This window comes from Schistocerca americana, chromosome 1 (genome assembly GCF_021461395.2).
Source record: "Schistocerca americana isolate TAMUIC-IGC-003095 chromosome 1, iqSchAmer2.1, whole genome shotgun sequence".
Taxonomy (NCBI): domain Eukaryota; kingdom Metazoa; phylum Arthropoda; class Insecta; order Orthoptera; family Acrididae; genus Schistocerca; species Schistocerca americana.
The window spans coordinates 421,198,608-421,220,751 of NC_060119.1; the positions used below are offsets into that span (position 1 = coordinate 421,198,608).

At 38.7% G+C, this 22,144-nt stretch overlaps 1 protein-coding gene across 1 annotated transcript in view; it reads right to left on the bottom strand.

Moving 5' to 3' along the window:
• Positions 1–584: 584 nt before the first annotated feature.
• LOC124602458 (28S ribosomal protein S18a, mitochondrial) overlaps positions 585–22,144 on the bottom strand; it is a 67,005-nt gene continuing 45,445 nt past the window's right edge. Inside the window, exons 3-4 of the mRNA XM_047136322.1 lie at positions 14,761–14,884; positions 585–764 (exon numbers count right to left, since the gene is read on the bottom strand). Coding sequence (XP_046992278.1) covers positions 652–764; positions 14,761–14,884 — 237 coding nt within the window. The 3' untranslated portion in view covers positions 585–651. The remainder of the gene's footprint in view (positions 765–14,760; positions 14,885–22,144) is intronic.

Sequence of the window (22,144 nt, forward strand, 5' to 3'; positions counted from 1 at the left end):
TAAAGATTTGTTTGATTTCCCAAACTCCAAGCCCTCTTCACTTCACATACTGGACCTAAATACCTTCAATTCATAGAAATTCCATCTTTGCCTTGTTGCTGCCTTTGGGTTATTGTAGTGTTACAGCTGTCAGTTCACCTTATCACAACTGCAAGTTGAATTAGTTTTTAACTAGGATCTCTTCACGTTGAATCTATTATTATTATTATTATTTTTTTTTTTTTTTTGAAACCTCTATAGACCTATCAAGCACCAGTTTTTTCAGAGGTCTATATGGAAGTAGCCTATGATAGAATAAAAGTCAACTTAGCCAACAGAAACTTGTCTGGGGGGGGGGGGGGGGGGGAGAGAGACCATATTGGCATTTACTGTGACACTGCTAAGACATTTGGTGTTCCAGTTAATTTATTTTATATGTGACGATAAAAAAACTTTATCAGCATTACGCACTTTTCTTAGATTAAAAAGAAAATAATTTTTTTCATATAATCTCAAAATAAAAACTGAGTTGTTACAGTACTGTGTCAGGTTCATAATTTTAGGTCTCATGGGTTCAATAACATACGACAACACAACAGCAACACTTACACATGTATCATTGATTTATTTTATGTACAATAAAACTATACAGATGTTACTGTTTTCTGTTGCTTAGTACTTGAACTTTATAGTAGACTCATCAAAGTATGTATTAAATTTCTTCCACTTCGACCGCCGTTTGGGGTCATGTTTGCTATTCGATGGTGCCAGGTTTGGCATAAGACCTGTGACGACATAAATAGATCAGTACAAGCATTTGATTACTCTATTATAAATTTTCAAGCATACAAAATAACAACTGCAGCAGTCCTCTCAAAAGGTAGATAACGAGAGAGAGAGAGAGAGAGAGAGAGAGAGAGAGAGAGAGAGAGAGAGAGAGAGAGAGAGGGGCGGCGGGTCAAATGCACACAAAAATAATAAAAGTAATATAATGAAATGAAAACATTATATACATGCTAATTGCATATCTTTACATCCAACAAACTATTTTTGTTTATGATGCAGATGAATACAGAAGATATATTGACATCATCATTATGCTTTAACCTAACTGTGCGGATGTTTTTCTAACAAATTTTTGAATGTACTAACATGGAACAGTTGCGAATCACATAACCTATAAATGATTCAGTATTGTAGATGTAAAAATTTTAAAAAAGTCCTAATTATTGTTTACTAGCAACCTGGCCTGGCTCCAAACAGGTACCTTCAGGTATCTATGGCCAGATGATTTGTTTATGGGTGACTCCTTACAGTTATGAATGAAATTCATAGAACATCATTAAGTCAGTGAATATCATCACTTTCATATAAATTACACAATGTATGCAAAACGCACCAGGATAGTTGTCAGAAGGCACGAGGGTTGTGTGTTCCTCATTCAATTGACATATGGAGTGATACATTATGGCAAAATGGGAGAACATCATGATGTAAATAATATGCTGATAACAAACAAATATTCTTTGTGTATCATGGGTGTACATGTGTGGGAGTGATACAATATGTATTTGAGGCTGGCTGAGGTGACACAAAAGAAAAAATAACCAAAAACACACGTGCTGTACATGTTCTGCTCGTGTCCAGCACTCTTCTTATAAAGTTGAGTATCACAGTGATGCATTGTTGAGATTCATTGCTGCATTTGGTCTCTTTATGGCAAACTACTTAAATGTGCTGGCGCAAAGAATTGACTCTTAGTCTTCGTTTGATTCAAGGAAAGCAGCAAGTTTAAAGTTCAGTAATCTGCTGCACAAACAATGTACTGTATGTAAACCAAACAAAATTGCTGAACTAGTTTATCGGAAAACATTTCCTTTTTAGCACAAAAATTAAAACCACATTTTTGGATTTGCACGTTCTTTCACTTTGCAGTTGTTTTCAAATGACTGCTAGGGAACTATTGGTTAAATATTTGATTATTTCATACTGCAAGTCACACATAACAGCCTAATGATGAGTTGGTTACCTTTACGTTGTTGGTCATATTTATTAAGACACTTCAAATCTGAGTAACCCACTGCCTGTTGTTCGAAGAATTTGCACTGAATTAAGAGTGCAAACTGTGATTGCTAATCTGAGGTATGCAGTAGTTGGTATTATGAAAATGTAGCATATTTCAAAATGTGTATCTCCATATCATTAAGATGTGAATGTTCAGTTAAAAGGCAGAGTGAAAAAAAAAAAAGTGACCCAGCTGAGGTTCATCCCACAACCTTTCAGTTTCGAACCGCATGCCTCGCCGCTAGACCTACAAACCACATTCAAATCAGATTTTGTTTGCTGTCTTCCCAATGCACTGCTGCTCTCTCATGTTAGGGCAGCTGTATGGTAGATGGCAATGCCACCGTTTTCACAATGCAACTTTCATTCATCATAAGTCAGACAGTCTGTACAAAATATTTATAAATTATTATGTATTTATAAATTATATACAGAAATCTATCTCAATCAGTGTATCTATTAGTGAAAACTTTAACTACATCCCTACAGCAGTTTCTGAAATTAGCCTGCACATACACACGGACATGAAAAGGTGACTTCAATTTATAAACAGAGAGAGATTTAATGTATGTGTGTATCTCCATCACTTGCTGTGAACAAATGTTGCAACAGTTTTATCAATTTTCTTGTGGTAAAAGATTTCAGATTTGACTTCCATGCGCCTGCTACGAAATTATTATACCGAACTTACAGGATGCCAATTTCTCCTGCAAGAAATCTGGCATTCTGATGAAAAAATGTTAGTATAGTCCTCAGTATGTACTCTGCATTAACTAAAGGAAACACTGACATGCCTGTAAGGATACGTGATGCCACACAACCAACTGTGAGGGAATTCTCATGACTACAGTACAGTTCCTACAACGAATGTGGCCAATCTCCTTCCAAATCAACTCTCTTTATGTGGTAGTCTTAATTATGTATTACTGCCAGCCCTAACAATAGTCTTGATATATCCTATCTTCACGGACACCTATTTAACACTAACAAATGTTTTCAAATCTCTTCTGATGTAGTCCCCAACAATCAGTCTTTACTTCTCATCCAGTGTGGCAAGTCTCCCCTGACCCATGGTTCTAGGTGACTTCCCCTAAATCTACCCCTATTCCTTGATCTCTCCAGCCCTCTCCTACATCCCTCTTCCTCCCCCTTCAACTCTTCTGCCTGAAGGAAAAGCCACTGGCTCCGAAAGCTTGCCCAGTTGCAATCTCCTTTTGTATGTGTGTTCTGCTGCCATTTGGTGATTAGATTTTATATCTATCCAATTGAATAATTTTGTCTAACAAATGTAGTGACTGTTATGATGAGAAAGTTTTATGTACTGCAAGTTGAGGCAATTATTATTAAAGCTATCTTACTTCTGTGGAATCTGTCTTTCATCACATTTGTCTGTTACTGAATATTAACTGTAAGTGTACTGATGGTGACACCAACAAACCATATCACCACCCATCAATGGCACAACAGCTGAATTCCAATTTTCGTTATGTCCTCTCTGACACATTCCTCCCAGTACATTGCTCGATGACTCCAACATTTTAATCTTAATGTAGCTGACAATGTCTCACTCATTATATAGATTATGTAATTCATAGCTGAACCTCTCTCTCCAGACACCATTTTCTTTCACTGGCCCATTAATTTGTCTCAAGACCTTCCTTTAAAACATATCAAGCTGCTTTTCACCAAATTTTGTTGGTGTCCATGTTTCAGCTTCTTATGTTAGAACCAGCCTCACTAAAATTTTATACAATGGAATTTTGTTTTTCACGAACAGAAGATCAGATGGCAGATGTTTGCTGAGGTGGACAGTATTCAGTTTCGTATTTCAGAGCTAAGATTGTTCTTACAGTTTACTTCTGATCCAAGGTAAGTGCAACTATACACAACTTAAAACTTACAGGAATCCATTACTATGAACAGGGCTCTTTATGACAATCTTTATTAGTTACAGACATGTACTTATTTCTCCATTCACTTATTTGTAGGTTCATCTTTTAGGAGCTCTTTCATGCCTCTTAGTGTTATTTCAGTTGTATCAATATCTTCTGTATGTGTCAGTATCTGTCCTGATTTGTACAGGATAGTCTCCTTTATATTGGCACCCACCATTTTCTGTATTTTATCTAGACTCCTTGTGTTTTCCATAGTTACTTTAACTATGACAATCCATTTAGTAGGAACCCCCCCTCCCCGACCCCCACCCCTCTCTCTCTCTCTCTCTCTCTCTCTCTCTCTCTCTCTCTCTCTCTCTTCCCCAATGCAATAGACACCTCCCCCCTGTCAATAATTCTGAATGCTGATTTGAAGTCAGTAAAAACGTGATGTATAATAATGCCAACTCCTTCACATATTTCTAATATTAAGCATATCATTAAGATCTGATCAAAGGTACATCTCCCTTAACGAAATCCACACTGATAGTCAGCAACCTTTTCAACATAAGGTGCGAAAGCCTACTAAAGAGGATGTTGGAGAATATTTTAAATACTGTAGGTAATAGGCAAAGTCCCTATAGTGAGAGCACACCACTGTATCATCTTTCTTGCTTTCTAGGAATATGATACCTAAATTCCATTCATCAGGAATATTTCCATCTACTCAAATCTTAATTACAAGCCTTTTGTTTGACAAACTCCTTTCTTGCATTTTTAATCAGTTACATTAATATTACGTCCATTCCTGGGGCCTTGTTTTTCTTCAACTTTTGAAGGCCACCTCCACTTCCTCAGCAATTGGTGCTGCTACCTTTTTCCACATTCCTTGGTTCTCAGCTAACCTCCATTCAGCAATTTTTCAGTGTTGAGCCCAGCCCATCTTTTACATATGGCTTCATCACTACAAAAGACAGAGCCACCTGCCTGTCTACATAAATTCATCCTAGGCTTAAACCCCTTTCAGCTCTTATTTAAAGCTATCGCCTCTTTCATCCCTTATGAGCTGTTCCATTTCTTCCAGTTCTATGCTTTTATACTCTTTTGTGCAACTTCTTTCCTTCTCTTCTTACTCTACTATAATCTTCTACAGATCTTTGGGTATGGTACACCTGTGCATCCTCCTGTGTACACACTTCATCAAACCAGCCATCAGATATGGCCCGATCTACTTTTCCTAAAGCTTTGTCAGGAGCTTTCGTCAGGGTGTCTTTTAGGTTCTTCCATATTTCCTCAATACTCTCACTGTCAGGAAAGTTTGCCAGGTTTCCTTGAGCTTGTCAATGCAAAATTTTCTTGCAGTAGGCCATGTACCTTCCTTGCATTAGATATTCAACTTCTGAATATTGTTATTACATGGTAATGGTCAGTGTAGACACTAGCATTTTATAGCCTTTAACATAGATTAGGCTGAACAGATGTCTTACATCTATTAGGAACTTATTAATTTGGTTAAAATTATTTCCACCTGGAGACTTCCAAAGAACCATATGGGCATATGTCTTTACATCATGGTGAGTGCCATCTAGTGGCTGCTAGAGATCAGTAACAAAGCTAGTAAAGGTCCAATGTTGCGGGTTGTATACACTAGCAATCAAGGCGCTGCTGTTACTTCAGTGTTGCACCCAATACCTTTGTTCCTGCTGTAGTTCTGTGAGTAGGACAAGTCTGAGAAGGTGGGATTGCAGTTGCTTCATACTCATTGACTTGTTCCTTCTTTCTGAAGTGTACAGGTGTGTAAGTTTAGCTGTGACTTAACTCTGAAGCTGAGTGCATGTTCTTGCTGTGCTGTGTAGCACTGATAGGAAGGAAATGACAGACTCTGATGAAGCAGCAATTTCTGGGACTGTACAGAATGTAGAATAAAAATTACTTGATAGAGTGTAGATAATTTCAAATGTGCTCCAGAAGAGAAAGTGTGACCTCCCGAAAAAGTGTGAAGCTGTTTTGTATGCTGAAGATGGAAAACATACAATGTTTGTACAACACAAACAAAATGGTTGTATTCTTGTTTATTCCACTTCCTCCACGAGGAAACATACATGGTTCCATCAAAAGAAAACAGGATACACATCAACCTCACTCTTGCATCCCTGCAACCGGAAAGGATCTGTGATCCAAAGATATTAGACCATTCAGTGTAGTTCATGGCTCTAATTTCAGGAAGGTAGTGCAACCACTCATATCTGTAGGAGTGAAAGTGGGCTGTAATGATGTGGTGGCTGTACTACCTCACCAGACTACGGTTAGTCACTATTAAAAAGTGCTGGTAGGTTCCATGTGTTATTGCTGCTATTACTGACAAAAGAGCCTCTTTCCAAACTGATATGTGGATGGAGGATACACACAAAATAACATACACTACAGTGACTGTATCCACTACAATGGTGTGTGTGTGTGTGTGTGTGTGTGTGTTTGTGTGTGTGGGGGGGGGGGGGGGGGGGGCAGAACATTCCTCATAACATCTTTATTTCTTAATATTTTACACCAAATTTTTACACCACTTCTCCACTGACCACAACACACTTCTTCAAATGATCCTTCCACTATTCAAAACTTTTTTTAACTTCACTTATCAGGATGTTCTTTATGCCTTCCACGATTTTTGTTTTAACACCTCCACAGTGGCAAAAAGAAATCACGTGGCGGGGTGGGGGGGGGGGCAAGATCTGTTGAGTATGGAGGGCAGAAAATCAGTATCATGCCATTTTTTTGTCAAAAACTGCTTTACATAGAGGGTGGTGTGGGCCGGCAAGTTGTCATGAAGGAAGAACTAGTCACCAGTGGTCAAAAGATCTGCCCTTTTCTTCTGGATACTCTCCCTCAATCCTTTAAAAACATTCTGGTTGACAGTTTGACCTGTGGGAATGAACTCCACACACACATCTCTGCAACCCAGAAACAAATGAGCATTATCTTGATGGCTGACGTCACTTGGCAAGCTTTTTTTAGGACCAGCAGAGTCACTTGTCTTCCACTGGCTTGACTGATGCTTTGTTTTGGGGTTGTATCAATTGCACCACGATTCATCACCAGTAATCACCATGGAAAAAAAAAAATCAGGGTCCTCTTTGAGCTAATTTTTAAGCTCAAAACAAGCCTGAAGTTGATGCTCCCTTTGATCATCTGTGAGAAGGCGAGGGATAAATTTGGCTGTAACCCTTCTCATGTGCAAATCTTCAGGTAAAATCCTCTGAATTGAACTACAAGATATCCCAGACATCTCACAGAGTTGATCAATCAATGGTACAGGTACGGTCTCCACAAACAAGAGCACTGATTTTGTTGACATTTTTGTCACTTCTTGACCTGAATGAGATCATCTTCAACTGACATTTCTCCATTTTTAAAACGTGAAAACTACTCAGACTCTGGTTTTACTTAGAGCAGCATCCCCATAAGCAGCCTTAAGCAGTACAATAGCTTCAGTGGCCAATTTCACCAACAGGAAACAAAATTTCACAGCCACGCGTTGCTCTGGACAACCTGCCATCATGTTTTCACCGAAATGGAAGAAGTTGTTTTAGTAAAAAAAACTCGTGGGTGAACCGATACATTCACAGTGACACAACTTTGCATACTAGCTCTGGGGGCGTGACTAATGGACACCTGCTTGAACAATGTGTTCCCCCTTCTCCCTCCCCAACGCAGTCCAATTCCCGTTGCTTTTGGGTCCTCCCCTCGTATTATTGAAACATGGCACACAGACAACAGATTACTGTTTACCAACCTATTTCCTGATAAGGAAACGACAGGCGTTAACATTTTATCAGAGCTTGTTTGCTGTTTCAAGTCCTTGATAATTTCTGAGGTCTTAATGAATTCAGTACCTTTCATAACAGATCAACGTTTTAATACAATGGCAGCTCTGAAATACATCACATGACTTCCTTGCACTTGTGATGGTCTTAACATTATGTCAAACACAGTTTTAAGTCACAGTTTCTAACATTGCAGCCACAAGTAACTTACGTAGGAGAGACAATTAACTCGCATAAAGCAGTAGTGGCACATTGTAAGAGAGTTGATTTTTCAAAGTGACACACAAAATCCCAGACAAGACATTGAAGTCCGATGGAACAGTTTAACGACATGGTAGTTTCAGTTTCTGATACTTTGACTGAGGTTACAGAATTACTCCCACAAAAGAGTTAAGCAGAGTTACGAATATAAATGGACATATCCTAAATAAGCTGCCATGTTCCTCATGCCATTCAAAGAAGCTAGTAGTGACATACGCTGAAGTGTCAAAGAAACTGGTGTAGGCATGCATATTAAAATACAGATATATGTAAACAGGCAGAATACAGCACTGCGGTCGGCAACACCTATACAAGAAGACAAGTGTATGGCACAGTTGTCAGATCGGTTACAGCTGCTACAATTGCAGGTTATCAGCATTTAAGTGAGTTTGAACATTGTGTTATAGTCTCCACACAAGCAATAGGACACAGCTTCTCTGAAGTACCGATAAAGTGGGGATTTTTCTGTACAACTACTTCACGAGTGTACTGTGAAGATCAGGAAAACCAGTAAAACATCAGATCTCCCATATCACTGTGACCAGAAAAAGATCCTGGAAGAATGGGGCCAATGGACACTGAAGAGATGATTCAACATGATAGAAGTGCAACCCATCTGCAAACTGCTGCAGATTTCAATGCTGGGCCATCAACAAGTGTCAGGGTGTGAACCAGTCAATGAAACATTATTGCTAGGGCTTTCAGAGCCAAAGACCCACTCGTGTACCATTGATGACAGCACAACACAGAGCTTTACGCCTCACCTGGGCCCATCAACACTGACATTGGACTGTTGATGGCTGGAAATATGTTGCCTGGTCGGACAAGTCTCGTTTCAAATTGTATCGAGCAGATGGATGGACATGTACAGGTATGGAGACAACCTCATGAATTCATGGACCCTACCTGTCAGCAGGGGCTGTTCAAGTGGTGGAGGCTCTATAATGGGGAGGGGCGCATACAGTTGGAGTGATATGGGACCCCTGATATGTCTAGATGTGACTGACAGGTGACACATACGAACGTGTCCTGTTTGATCACCTGCATCCATTCATGTCCATTGTGCATTCCAATGGGCTATGGCAATTCCAGCAGGACAATGCAAACCCCTTCCCCCTCCACCAATATCCAGAATTGGTACGGAGTGGCTCCAGGAACACTCTTCCGAGTTTAAACCCTTCCGATAGCCACCAAACTCCCCAGACATGAACATTAATGAGTATATCTGGGATAGTTTGCAACATGCTGCTCACAAGAGATCGCCACCCCCTCATTCTCTTACGGATTTATGAACATCCCTGTAGGATTCATGGTGTCGATTCCCTCCAGCACTACTTCAGCTGTTAGTCAAGTCCATGCCACATCATGTTGGGACACTTCTGCGTGCGTGTTCAGGAGGGGGAGTGGGGGCTGCATTATATTAGGCAGAAGTACGAGTTACTTTGGCTCTTCAGTGTAGAATGTGACAACTATCCAACTCTCCATTTAGTACTTATTTGGCAATGTAAACTTCTGGATGATCATTTGGGCCCCAACGGATTAGTTACTGGTGGTGGTGATGGTGGTGATGATGATGATGATGATGATTTGATGATGATGATGATAATGATGATGATGATGAGTCCCATACTTCTTTACAGAGCGTAGGGGAGCGATGCGGGAGACCCCCGCCGCCTTACTAGGCAAGGTCCTAGTGGAGGTGGTTTGCCATTGCCTTCCTCCGACCGTAATGGGGATGAATGATGATGAAGACGACACAACAACACCCAGTCATCTTGAGGCAGGAAAAATCCCTGATGCTGCCGGGAATTGAACCTGGGACCTCATGCTCAGGAAGCAAGAACGCTACCACGAGACCATGAGCTGCGGACTGCCATGGCAATACTTCAATTAACATGCAGAAGTTACATGGATGGAAGCAATGGTAGGATCAAACTGCACTTGTACCACAAGATTGTAGCATTTTTGTGGCCCCCACATCATGATTTTTTGATAATGAGCACTGAAGACAGAGCCAATGTCTTCAAAGAGACTGGTGCTCTGTGTGCAGACATTTCAGGTGAGTGAACAACTATATATTCCTAATATTCTTTGTTCGTGGAACATGATTACAAGTGAATGTTGCTACAAAGTGCAACATCAGTTCTTTCTAGTTACTCATGGTTCACATGAAAGTACACCAGGCCCATCGAAACTGCTGAGCCATTTAAGTTCCAGAAGTATGCAAGAAGTTTAAACAGCATGTACACACATCGTGAATTATTATTGTGCCTCTCAATTGCTGCTTACAGAAAGTGTGCAAAGGCGGAAACTGATGTTCATGGACGGTGAAAACAACATGAAATGACAGTAATGTCTCTGGCACATGTAGCTAGGAGCAAACTCTGTATTCCAGCATCGAGTGAGTCTAATGAGAGGAACTTCAGTGCTGCAAGTTTGGTTGTTACCAAATGTAGCACTCGTTTGGGCCCTAATTTTGTGGACAACATTTTATTGGTTCACAGTAACAATGATCTGTTAAATACTTCTAACTTAGATTAACTGATGCTGCTACTACTCAGATATTAAAAGTAATATTATGATATTATGTTACTTAAATCTAATGATCCTTTATAATCATTTCCTAGAAAAGCCTAAATCATTCTGTAATTTTTTGATGACTGCTCTACATTTATTTTAATACTTAACCACTTTTCAGAGAAACCATCTAATACTTTTATTGCCTTGGACTTGGTTACTGGGCGACACTTCCCAGATTCGCATGGGTGGCACTAATTATCTATGTTCAGACAACTTGTTTGGTGTAGTGGTAATACATTATATGCATAAATCATCCTTGTAAAAACAGTCTACCAGTTAGTGAAACTGTCTCAAAATCCCTACAGTAGTTTCTGAGATTATTCTTCAGATACAGACAGAAAAGTGTGGCAGGGGGACTTAAGTTATGCTATGTATAGATAGTCGTCATTGTAATAATGTGTGTTTAGCAGCACTGCTGAAATTTCTCATGTACTCGATTCCCTTTCTGCACTGGCACAATAAATTGCATCTGACTACAGTCTCAAGTGGCATGTTGTCAGTTACAGAGCCAGCAGCGGAGATTTGCAAGTCTAATCTCTGATCACATGGAGTTTACGTTAGAGGACCCACTGACGAGTCCAAAATGAATTCATGGAGTGCATTTCTGATCTCTAGTGGTTGCTACATTTTTGTTCTTTATGGTTGCTAATTATCAGGTACTAGTTGCATAATTTAGAAACTGGTATGAGCGTCCTGTTTATACCCACCAGCTTGGATGACAGAAATGTTAGAGCTCAATAAAAGTGTAAGGTAACGCAAGTGTTCAATTAAAAGAATATACTGAACCACAGACTTCCTTGAAGATTAATAGAGCCAAAACAAGTTTGGACTTCTTTCAGAAACAAAGCACTCAATCTCTCACAATGACTTCAGTTTCTGCTCTAACCACTATGTCACCTTTCTCAGATTCAGTAACCTCACTGGTTGCCGAAGACAGATAAAAAGTCATTTTCACAACTCTTAGTTTGACAGTACAGACTGCAAGCAACGGCAGAATATACAAGAGTGAACTATTGGTAGTTGCCAAATGACATGTTATTCACATTTATACAATGGTACATAGGCACTACATTCCATGACAATATTTGTGGGCACAGGTATTTTACAGCCAGCCTTGTTTGTTTCCTTCTTTTCAGTAGAATTCAGAAACAAATGTATAAGACAATTCACTGTCATAATACACTGCATTGCACATATTCTTTGAGGTCTTAAATGACAGAGTAGATATTACACTGTTTGGATTCAAATAATTTGTCTGAGCTATTAGGGTAACAGATTTTGAATATTCTAACCCTTAAGAAAAAGGTGAACAATTAACATGAATGCAGTTCAGGCAACCACTGCTCACGAAAGATAGAAGCATTCAAAGCAGCAGCTATCATTCCGTTTTGTTGAATGCTACTTCTAGACATTGCACATTCAACTCCTTTTTGACATTTTCTTTTAGTCAGCCTGTCATTCCTCAAAGCATATAGATGATAGCAAACATCTGGATGACTGCAACTTTGTTCACCCAGAAGGAATGCCTTGTGTAGCAAATGCAGGACATTGACGCCCTTCTAGGTGATTTAGGTCAGCCTGCTTGGGACTACCATACCTGTGAGCTGCTTGTCACCCATGTCAACAAGCAATTCACAATATAACACTTTACTTTGTTAAGTTATATGACCTACACTACTAGCAGAACTTCCCAAAAATTCTGCTGTTGGAGATGTGGCTGAAACTGATCATCATCTCCAACTCAAATCATCTCTTAGGTTCCACACTTATAAATGTGGATTGTACTGCTCTTTCTGGGAGTGGTGTGGGTGCATATGTCCACAATGATTAAAACCAAAGATATTATGTACACAGTATGTTAATAGTGAATGAGAAGAGAGTTAGTGTTTCTCAAAAGTGTTGAATCAAAAATTTATACCTGGAGTAATTCATAATCTACTTAAAATTGGTCAATATAATCATCCTAATTAGCCTCATGTCACATTACAAGATAGTTCTTATTATGAGTGATACAAATACAGGTATGCAGCTAAAATCTTACTTTGCTGAGAATTTAAGGGGACTGATTTACTATTAGTATTATGCCTCTGGATCACAGTCATCGTATGTCACAGTCAGGCTATCATAGGCATAAATAAAAGCAATGAACAGGCCACAAACAGAAATTCAAGCAAGTCATACGTCCGCTCCATGACATTTCTGCACGGACATACCACTGTGCCATAGGTGCAAGTCTAGGGCTGCAGAGTGTTACGTGGATGGCAGGAAAGGTACCCTGAGTGGCACTAAAATGTTTTGGGGTCCCTATAATCACCAAAGGATAAAATCCTGGCGTAGCTGCTCAACTGATGCTTTTACCCCTTTCTTCTGCTGACTTATTTACTTAGGTTGGTTAAAATACATGAGTGTGGCATTACAGTGGTGTGACCTCCTCTCCAGCAATGCCGAAGAAGAATGGAGGGTTTCTGGCTCCATAAGTAGCAGGGCAGTCATGGACAAGATATGAGTGGTGTCCAAATGGGATGATAATTTCTCTCTCAAATAGTTTACTCATCAAGTAGGCAGTTTACAGCTTGGAACATCAGAGATCCCAGCTGTAACCTTATCAAAATATGTGATTACATCACTTGGGTAAAACCATATTTTATTTGGGTCTCCAAAGTGTGACAGGCAAAGGTATGGTATACTCCAGTATTTTCTTTTTCTGTTTAAAAATTTGACAAACTTTGAACTACGTAAGGTGGTGGTCCAGGCACTTTGTTCACAAGGACTTCATGTCACACATCTTACTCTTTCCATTAAAAAGTGTCCTTTAAATGCCATTGTATTGTGTCAGTCCAGTTTTCCTTTGGGCTCTGTGTGCACCATACAAAATTAATGCCACAGCACTACAGGTTTGTACCGAGTTCATTAGATTGTAACATTAGGTCTCTGTGAAAGATGGTCATATTAAGGCTTTTGTATGGAGTAATTGTGACATTGATATCTCATAACTCTGTGCAGTCTCAAAATGCTTGAGATTGTGTTTCAGTTGTAGTTCTGTCAATAAGGATTTATTCTGCATTTTTTTGTTGGTGGCTACTTTGCCTAATTGATATCAGATATTCTCCAAAAAATCAGCAGGTTTGTTATGAAGGAATCTATCTGTTCTAATACAGACTAAATACTGAATAAACTGTACTGATCCTAATTTCCTAGCCTGCCCTTGTCACAGGACACAACTGTGGAAGAAAATGCTTTGATTTTGTAGGATTCAACACTAAATTTTCTTTTTCCAGTTACTGAGGTATCAGTTTTACATGGCCATCATCTGGAACAAGTAATTATCTTCATTTGCAAGGTATAACACTATCTATACAGATGTCAACCAGTTACAGTAATGTCAAACTGGCTCAACTGTCACTGTTCAGAGTCCTGATGCCCCAAAAGGGAAGGTGTCTGCTCTTTTGCTCATATAGATCAGCAACTACTCAGGAATTGACCATGTGAGACACACGTTGTCAGGGGCTATAGGTGAGTGTGTTAAAATTGATCTCATCCCATCAGATTGACTACACTATTGGTTCTTTGGCAGGAGTAGTAGAGTACATGGAGGGAATGGGTAGGTGATGTCCTTTCCAAACAACTGGCAAAAATATGATGGAGAAAAAAAAAGCTGAATCAAACCTGAAAGTGGGTTTGACTTTATTTTGCTGAAAAGGCGATGGAAGAAAGCATAGGGATCCATTCGTGTCAAAATCTAAGAAGCAGCCAAGTCAGCATCAAGACTTCACATGACACTCAGAGTCTGAAAAGAGAAAGAGAGAGAGAGAGAGAGAGAGAGAGAGGAGGGGGGGCAGCACAGGGAAGGGAGGGAAAACTGTTGCAATGGCTCAGGGCCCCACACTTGCTACGCACACCCCAAGGGTCTTTGGCCTTGTGGGAACATTCCTTTATAAGAAAATTACAGAACACAATGGAGACTAACAATTGTAACTATTACTATGTACAGCTTTTTCACTTTATACATTGTAGTGTCTCTGTACTAAGGATGTCTGCTTAGATGTAAGACAGGGTCTGAAGCACATAATTCACTAGGTGAAATAAATAAACATATGAAACTAAATTAAACCATAGAACTAATATGATATAGATTTTATTTTGTACCAGTGGACATTTAACTACACACAAAGTTACTTTACCTGCTTTTTGTGCCATTGCAACCAAAATGCTGACTTTCCGCTGTTGCTTTTTACAAAGGCCTGTAATCCTCCTTGGCAGCATGCAGCCATCAGATCTTAGAAACTGATTCAGAATCAGTACATCCTACATTTGATGAAATAAAAGATTAGCATCAAAATCATTTTAAAAAACATAATCATCATCATCATCATCATCATCATCATCATCATCATCATCATCATCATGGCGACTACTACACTGGTTCGTAGCTTTACTTTCATTATTAAAATAATGTCTTAAGACAGAAAGTACAGCATCATGAATTATTCTGTGTAGTACTATATGATACCAAACTACACAAACTCCACCAACAACTGTATTAGCTCACATCAAAACAAAATATACAAAAATACAAATGATAAAATTATTTGCATCAACCATCTAGTTTCTACAGTAATATCTTCAGTTACAATGAATTACTTATTCACACACTGCAAACAAAAAATGAAAGTGAGTGTCAAAGAACATCGATTTTTGCATTTATAAACTACTGTTACAGAGCACGATTTATAACACACAGAATAAATTCCAAAATCTGAAGTAGTGATTTTAATTAATGTCAAGGACTGCAACTTAAATCAGCAAATAGATTTGTCAGTAACAAGTTTGAGCACTCCTTTGATCCTTGTCTACGCATTATATTTTCCCGAATGGATGTTTTAAAAGCAACATCATCCAGGAGTATGAATGACATTCTTACTGCAACTAAAATTTCCACAAAATTGCATCTCTCCTGTATTCAAACAGTATTCATGGTACTTTAACTCACAAATTCAATGATGGCTGCACCAAACACATTACTTGTTCCATACACCTCACTGAAGTTTTATATTAGTGAAGCAGATTTTTTCTCTGCACTAGTTGGTTATCACAGTCAGAGCCTCAATTATGGCACACTTTGGTATAATAATTGTGACCCCTGTGCAATTTTCAGGGGAAGATAACTTGAGCTAATCAAATAAATTTCAAAATTGGATCAATATGTCTTCTTCCAGAATGAGATAAAAATCATCTGGAGTATATCACAATTAGAACAATTTTACAATGGTACTGAGGGCACCGATGCTCTAAAGCAATGCTTCACCCAGATACCACCTCATCTCCTCAGAATTTTGTTTATTTGGGATAATCAAGGTGACAAGAATAAGTGCACAGGCTATATGTTGATGCAGGTATGGAGTGGACTATATGTGAGGATGAGAGCCCTCAACATCCTTTAACTACATTTGTCCTTTGCCCCCTCCCCCTTTCCTTTCCTTTCAGTCCCAAACAGGATCCTTTGACATTATTATACTTTTGTTTTTACTTCAGTAACACCCTTCCCATTCACAGAATTCTTTTCTTCAAGTGCAAGTAACTTTTTTTCCACTTCCAGGTAAACAAAGTTGTTCTTATGAATGTGTTTCTAAGCAACATTTTGAGCCCAGTAGAGGTATCTTTGAAAAAGGGGTTGGGTTGCAAAAGGTGGAGTAATTTTATTTTCAAGCATGTTTTATGTATTACCACTCTCGTGAAAAATTCAATTTTTTAGACGTTCTACTGCCCACGTGTTATTTACTATCTTGAAAAAATTGCCAAGAAATGGCACTTTTTCCGTTTTACCTTAGTAACTCACTTCCAGTGCATTTTAGACAAAATATAATTTTCAAGAGTGGAAATCTACTGCGAGTTTCATACACAACATGTTGGAAAATTCTGAACAGCTACTGAGATGTGAGGTTGTGAAAATCTGGAAAAAGTCAAGAAATCACAAACAATTAGATAAGTCAGTAGTTTTGCATTAGTAACTTCTTTATTTATTTATTTATTTTTAATGCAGTTTCGTGCATGCTGCAGAACAACCAATGTTGTACAAGATTTAATTTCCTTCAAGAGTAAAACAAAATATTTGTAATTACTCGCTATTCACGCTGAGAAATGTTGAATTAACAGTGAAAGTGGACTCTAAACTGAAAATACCACCCTCAGCCAAAAATAGTATTCCTGAAAGTAGCATCATCTTTAGGCTCTAATTTATGCACTTTATACATGTACTTCATTAGATTCATTTGATTTCTGGGAATTAAGTACTTCTGAGAAAAAAATTTCAATGCTTTTATATTTACTTATATGTCAGCAAAATACAGTTTAAAAATACATCTTATTTCATTTCAATTGTTGACCCACTGTTGACAATTTCTTCCTCTTCCCTCACTCTCCCCCCTCTCCAGCATTCTCACTTTCCACTGGACAGCACTTTGAGTATTGAAGAGTTTCTATCCATTACTATTTAATTTCCATGATAGAAGGTTGTACACATGGAAAAATCCTGGAGATACTAGAAGATATCAGGTAGATTATATAACGGCAAGAGAGATTTGTAAGGCATTTCCAGGGGCAGATGTGGACTCTGACCACAATCTATTGGTTATGAACTGTAGATTAAAACTGAAGAAACTGCAAAAAGGTGCGAATTTATGGAGATGGGACCTGGATAAACTGACTAAACCAGAGGTTGTACAGAGTTTCAGGGAGAGCATAAGGGAGCAATTCACAGGAATGGGGAAAAGAAATACAGTAGAAGAAGAATGGGTAGCTCTGAGGGACGAAGTAGTGAAGGCAGCAGAGAATCAAGTAGGTAAAAAGACGAGGGCTGGTAGAAATCCTTGGGTAACAGAAGAAATATTGAATTTAATTGATGAAAGGAGAAAATATAAAAACGCAGTAAATGAAGCAGGCAAAAAGGAATACAAATGTCTCAAAAATGAGATCGACAGAAAGTGCAAAATGGCTAAGCAGGGATCGCTAACGGACAGATGTAAGGATGTAGAGGCTTATCTCACTAGGGACAAGATAAATACTGCCTACAGGAAAATTAAAGAAACCTTTGGAGAAAAGGGAGCCACTTGTATGAATATCAAGAGCTCAGACGGAAACCCAGTTCTAAGCAAAGAAGGGAAAGCAGAAAGGTGGAAGGAGTATATAGAGGGTTTATACAAGGGCGATGTACTTGAGGACAATATTATGGAAATGGAAGAGGAGGTAGATGATGATGAAATGGGAGATACGATACTGCGTGAAGAGTTTGACAGAGCAATGAAAGATCTGAGTTGAAACAAGTTGTAAATAGCCTTTCGCTCCCTATATCCAACCCCTGCTACCTTTAGAATTTGAAGGAGAATATTCCAGTCAACATTGTCAAAAGCTTTCTCTAAGTCTGCAAATGCTAGAAATGTAGGTTTGCCTTTCCTTAATCTTTCTTCTAAGGTAAGTCGTAAGGTCAGTATTGCCTCACGTGTTCCAACATTTCTACGGAATCCAAACTGATCTTCCCCGAGAACGGATTCTACCAGTTTTTCCATTCATCTGTAAAGAATTCGCGTTAGTATTTTGCAGCTGTGACTTATTAAACTGATAGTTCGGTAATTTTCACATCTGTCAACACCTGCTTTCTTTGGGACTGGAATTATTATATTCTTCTTGAAGTCTGTGGGTATTTCGCCTGTCTCATACATCTTGCTCACCAGATGGTAGAGTTTTGTCATGACTGGCTCTCCCAAGGCCATCAGTAGTTCTAATGGAATGTTGTCTACTCCCGGGGCCTTGTTTCGACTCAGGTCTTTCAGTGCTCTGTCAAACTCTTCACGCAGTATCGTATCTTCCATTTCATCTTCATCTACATCCTCTTCCATTTCCATAATATTGTCCTCAAGTACATCGCCCTTGTATAAACCCTCTATATACTCCTTCCACCTTTCTGCCTTTCCTTCTTTGCTTAGAACTGGGTTGCCATCTGAGCTCTTGATATTCATACAAGTGGTTCTCTTCTCTCCAAAGGTGTCTAATTTTCCTGTAGGCAGTATCTATCTTACCCCTAGTGAGACAAGCCTCTACATCCTTACATTTGTCCTTTAGCCATCCCGGCTTAGCCATTTTGCACTTCCTGTCGATCTTATTTTTGAGACGTTTGTATTCCTTTTTGCCTGCTTCATTTACTGCATTTTTATATTTTCTCCTTTCATCAATTAAATTCAATACTTCTTCTGTTACCCAAGGATTTCTATTAGCCCTCGTCTTTTTACCTACTTGATCCTCTGCTGCCTTCACTACTACATCCCTCAGAGCTACCCATTCTTCTTCTACTGTATTTCTTTCCCCCATTCCTGTCAATCCATGTAAGCTATATATACACACAAAGGTAAAGTAACGAGTTGTTTTGTAACAGAGATAGCGGGTGGATGTATGATTATATACGTCATACCAGTATTGTTTAAAAAATGTGTATTTCAAGTGCACATTAAAAGTGTTAGAAAAAATTATTAGGAAAGTAAACTTTTATTGGTATATTCACATTGACCACACCTGTCTGTTCATAATTTCGCCCGTGCCGAGAATCCTGCATCAGGAGGTTCGGAGCACACAAGAGGAATATGCACGAGTAAAGGAGGAGCAATCCTGCATTGACACTGTTATAATCAGGACTATGTGCAATGGAATTAATGTGAAGCAGTAGGTAACTCAAAATATGAATATTGAACTTAATGTATTGACAATGAAAGTTTGCTGATATTAGTACCAGTTAAAGTTCATCCAGGATATGTGTACAGGTTTATAAATTACCTTCCAATTTCTTTCAACTATTCTTTCGAATCAATTTTTTTTCAATTATTCAAACAACAATTTTTAATCAGTTTCCATTATACGCCCACCCACATAACTGCCACAGTTCAATGGCGACCGTGACAGGACTGCGCCGAGTGAAATACGAACAGACCTTTCAATTGTTGAGATAAAAGGTTCATATTATTGTTAGGAGAAACTAATGGAATTTTCGTTGTATTTGTTACATGTCTGTGAGATTTGGAATCACAAAAATATTGAAGGAGCTAATTAAAATTAAATTCTGCCTACAAACGAGACATGCCAGGAATGCCTATTTCAGCAGTAAAGGTAGGAAGCTGCTACGCTGTATGCTTATGTGACCGAACTTGGCGCCGTCTCTCTGGCAGCAGATAATCTCTTTTCCTTCCAATTGATATCCTTTACGGAAAGTGCATTTCTACAGAAGAGACAAAAATTTGTGTAAAGTCATCGTTAAATTGCAAGATAAGTCACCAAATTCTGTAAGACTGTGTCAAATAATAATCAGGTTCATTAGTGAATACACAGCTAAATCTATCTTAATTGGAAACTACCGATAAAGACAGTTTCATTTTTTGGAGGAAAAAAAAATAAAAAAATAAAAAGGGAATTTCAAGAAAATGTAACAATAGCTTAAGGGTACAGGACAACAGTTTACACACCAAAATCAAGCATTTAACAATTTCAAGAATAGCATTAGCCAACAGTTCAGTGAGGTGAGCAAAATATACACAATGAATTATCGGACGAACTATCCGGGAAGTTGACAGAGCTAGGAAAACAACTAAAACAAGAAATAATTACAGACATGTCTCGCAATATAAAATGTTCACAATTGAGTCAAAGGAAATGGCCATTGTTGACAATTCATTACAAAATGCAACATGCCAAGGTGTCGGAAATCCAAGCTTGGCAACTGTTGAAGGTAATGTGCCAACTCATGACCTGGCCGAGGGCAACCAAAACAATGAGGTTGATGTCCTACTATCAAAAAAATCATGACACTGGTAATATAACTAATCATGATGTCACTTTTGACGCTTGATGATACAATTTCTCAGTTTTCACCAAGAAATATTTTTTCAAATAGTGAAACTGAAGCGCATGACAGCGAAAATTCCTTTGATTATTTGCTCACCACGTCGCGAACAGGAAACAGTTCGTAAAAGCAATGTAAATACTAAGGAGAAACACATTTTGATACAACTCATGCAACAAATAACACAACAGTCTACAAAACAACAGGAATTTCAGGAAAGTGTAACACTAGCTTAAGGGTATAGGACAACAGTTTACACACCAAAATCAGGCATTTAACAATTTCAAGAATAGCATTAGTCAACAGTTCAGTGAGGTGAGCAAAATACACACACTGAATTATCGGCCGAACTATCCGGAGAGTTGACAGAGCTAGGAAAACAACTAAAACAAGAAATAATTATCGACATGTTCCGCAATATAAATACATTAATGGAAAAAGTGTCATCCATAGATGATAAACAGGAACAACTTGCAGTTACAAAACCTTAGTGAAGCATATTCTCAAATTCAAGAGATGCAACCCCTAGTGGAAGCATCCGTGAAAATTGTGACGTATGCAGTTAGTGAGCTGCAAGACTTGTGCAGAAACTTACTTACAGAAGTACAAAAGTTAAGTCTAAGAGTAGACCAGTTAAGTTTTAGAGTCAAAATTTGCCCGAAGACAGACGGATAAGATATGTAAATGAAATAACTGAAAAAGCTGAAGCTGGGGTGCTGGATAATGGCAGCACCCTTGCTGAAACGGCAGTGTCAGAGTTCAAACTTTATGTAGATACTATAGAAGAAGCTCTAAAAGAGAAAGAAAGTCAAATTCTAGCTAAAATAGATTCAGGTTTAAAGGAAGCAGAGGAAAGGTTACCAGGCAGTATTGCTAAAACTACTGACATTCCAAAACAACACTTGACAGAAAACAAACCCATGCTTTTAGAGAAGTTAGATACTTTCACTGGTTATCCACGGTATGTGGCTAGCCAGTCGAAGGAAAACAGCCAATGTTGCAGAATGCAACAACACTTGCCGGCAGTTGTACCTGTCGAGTAAGCGCAGTTGCCATGTGCTACATGAGAAGCGAACACAAACACGGCTGTCACTGACGGCGCAGTGTGTTTGTCAACATTACTTACAGACGAAGCATTGCTTAGGCATTGACAATTTCTGGTATTTATATCCGAAGGAAAAAGAACACACCCCATGGTCTTCATCAGAGCATTTCATAATGTTTTACCTTGTACCTGGACCTAAGCCCAGAAAATTAGATTTATCATTCCCTACATACAAGGTGACGTTCTGCTATTGGCCACGGCCATGGCAGAAAGTTGTCACTAACATGAACAGTTTGAGGGAGCCTTTCTGTATAAATATTGGTCTAAGGCCCTACAAGAGAGGCTCAGACATGAAATATTCAAACCAGCTCCACTCAATAGCAAACATGGAAGCCAAAGGAGCTATTTTCAAAATTTTTTGAATAAAACCAGATACTGGACGAACCTGGTATCTCCAATAGATGCGCTGAAAATTTTAAAGAGCTGTCTTCCTGCCAACGTTAGGGAAAAACTCATTACCATTCCGGAACATGACACTGAATATTTTTTATCTGTACTGGACTCAATACAACTGATATACAAAGAGAGACCAGTACAACCCAAGCCTGTTAATATGGAGACAGTGCCACAGAGATTTACA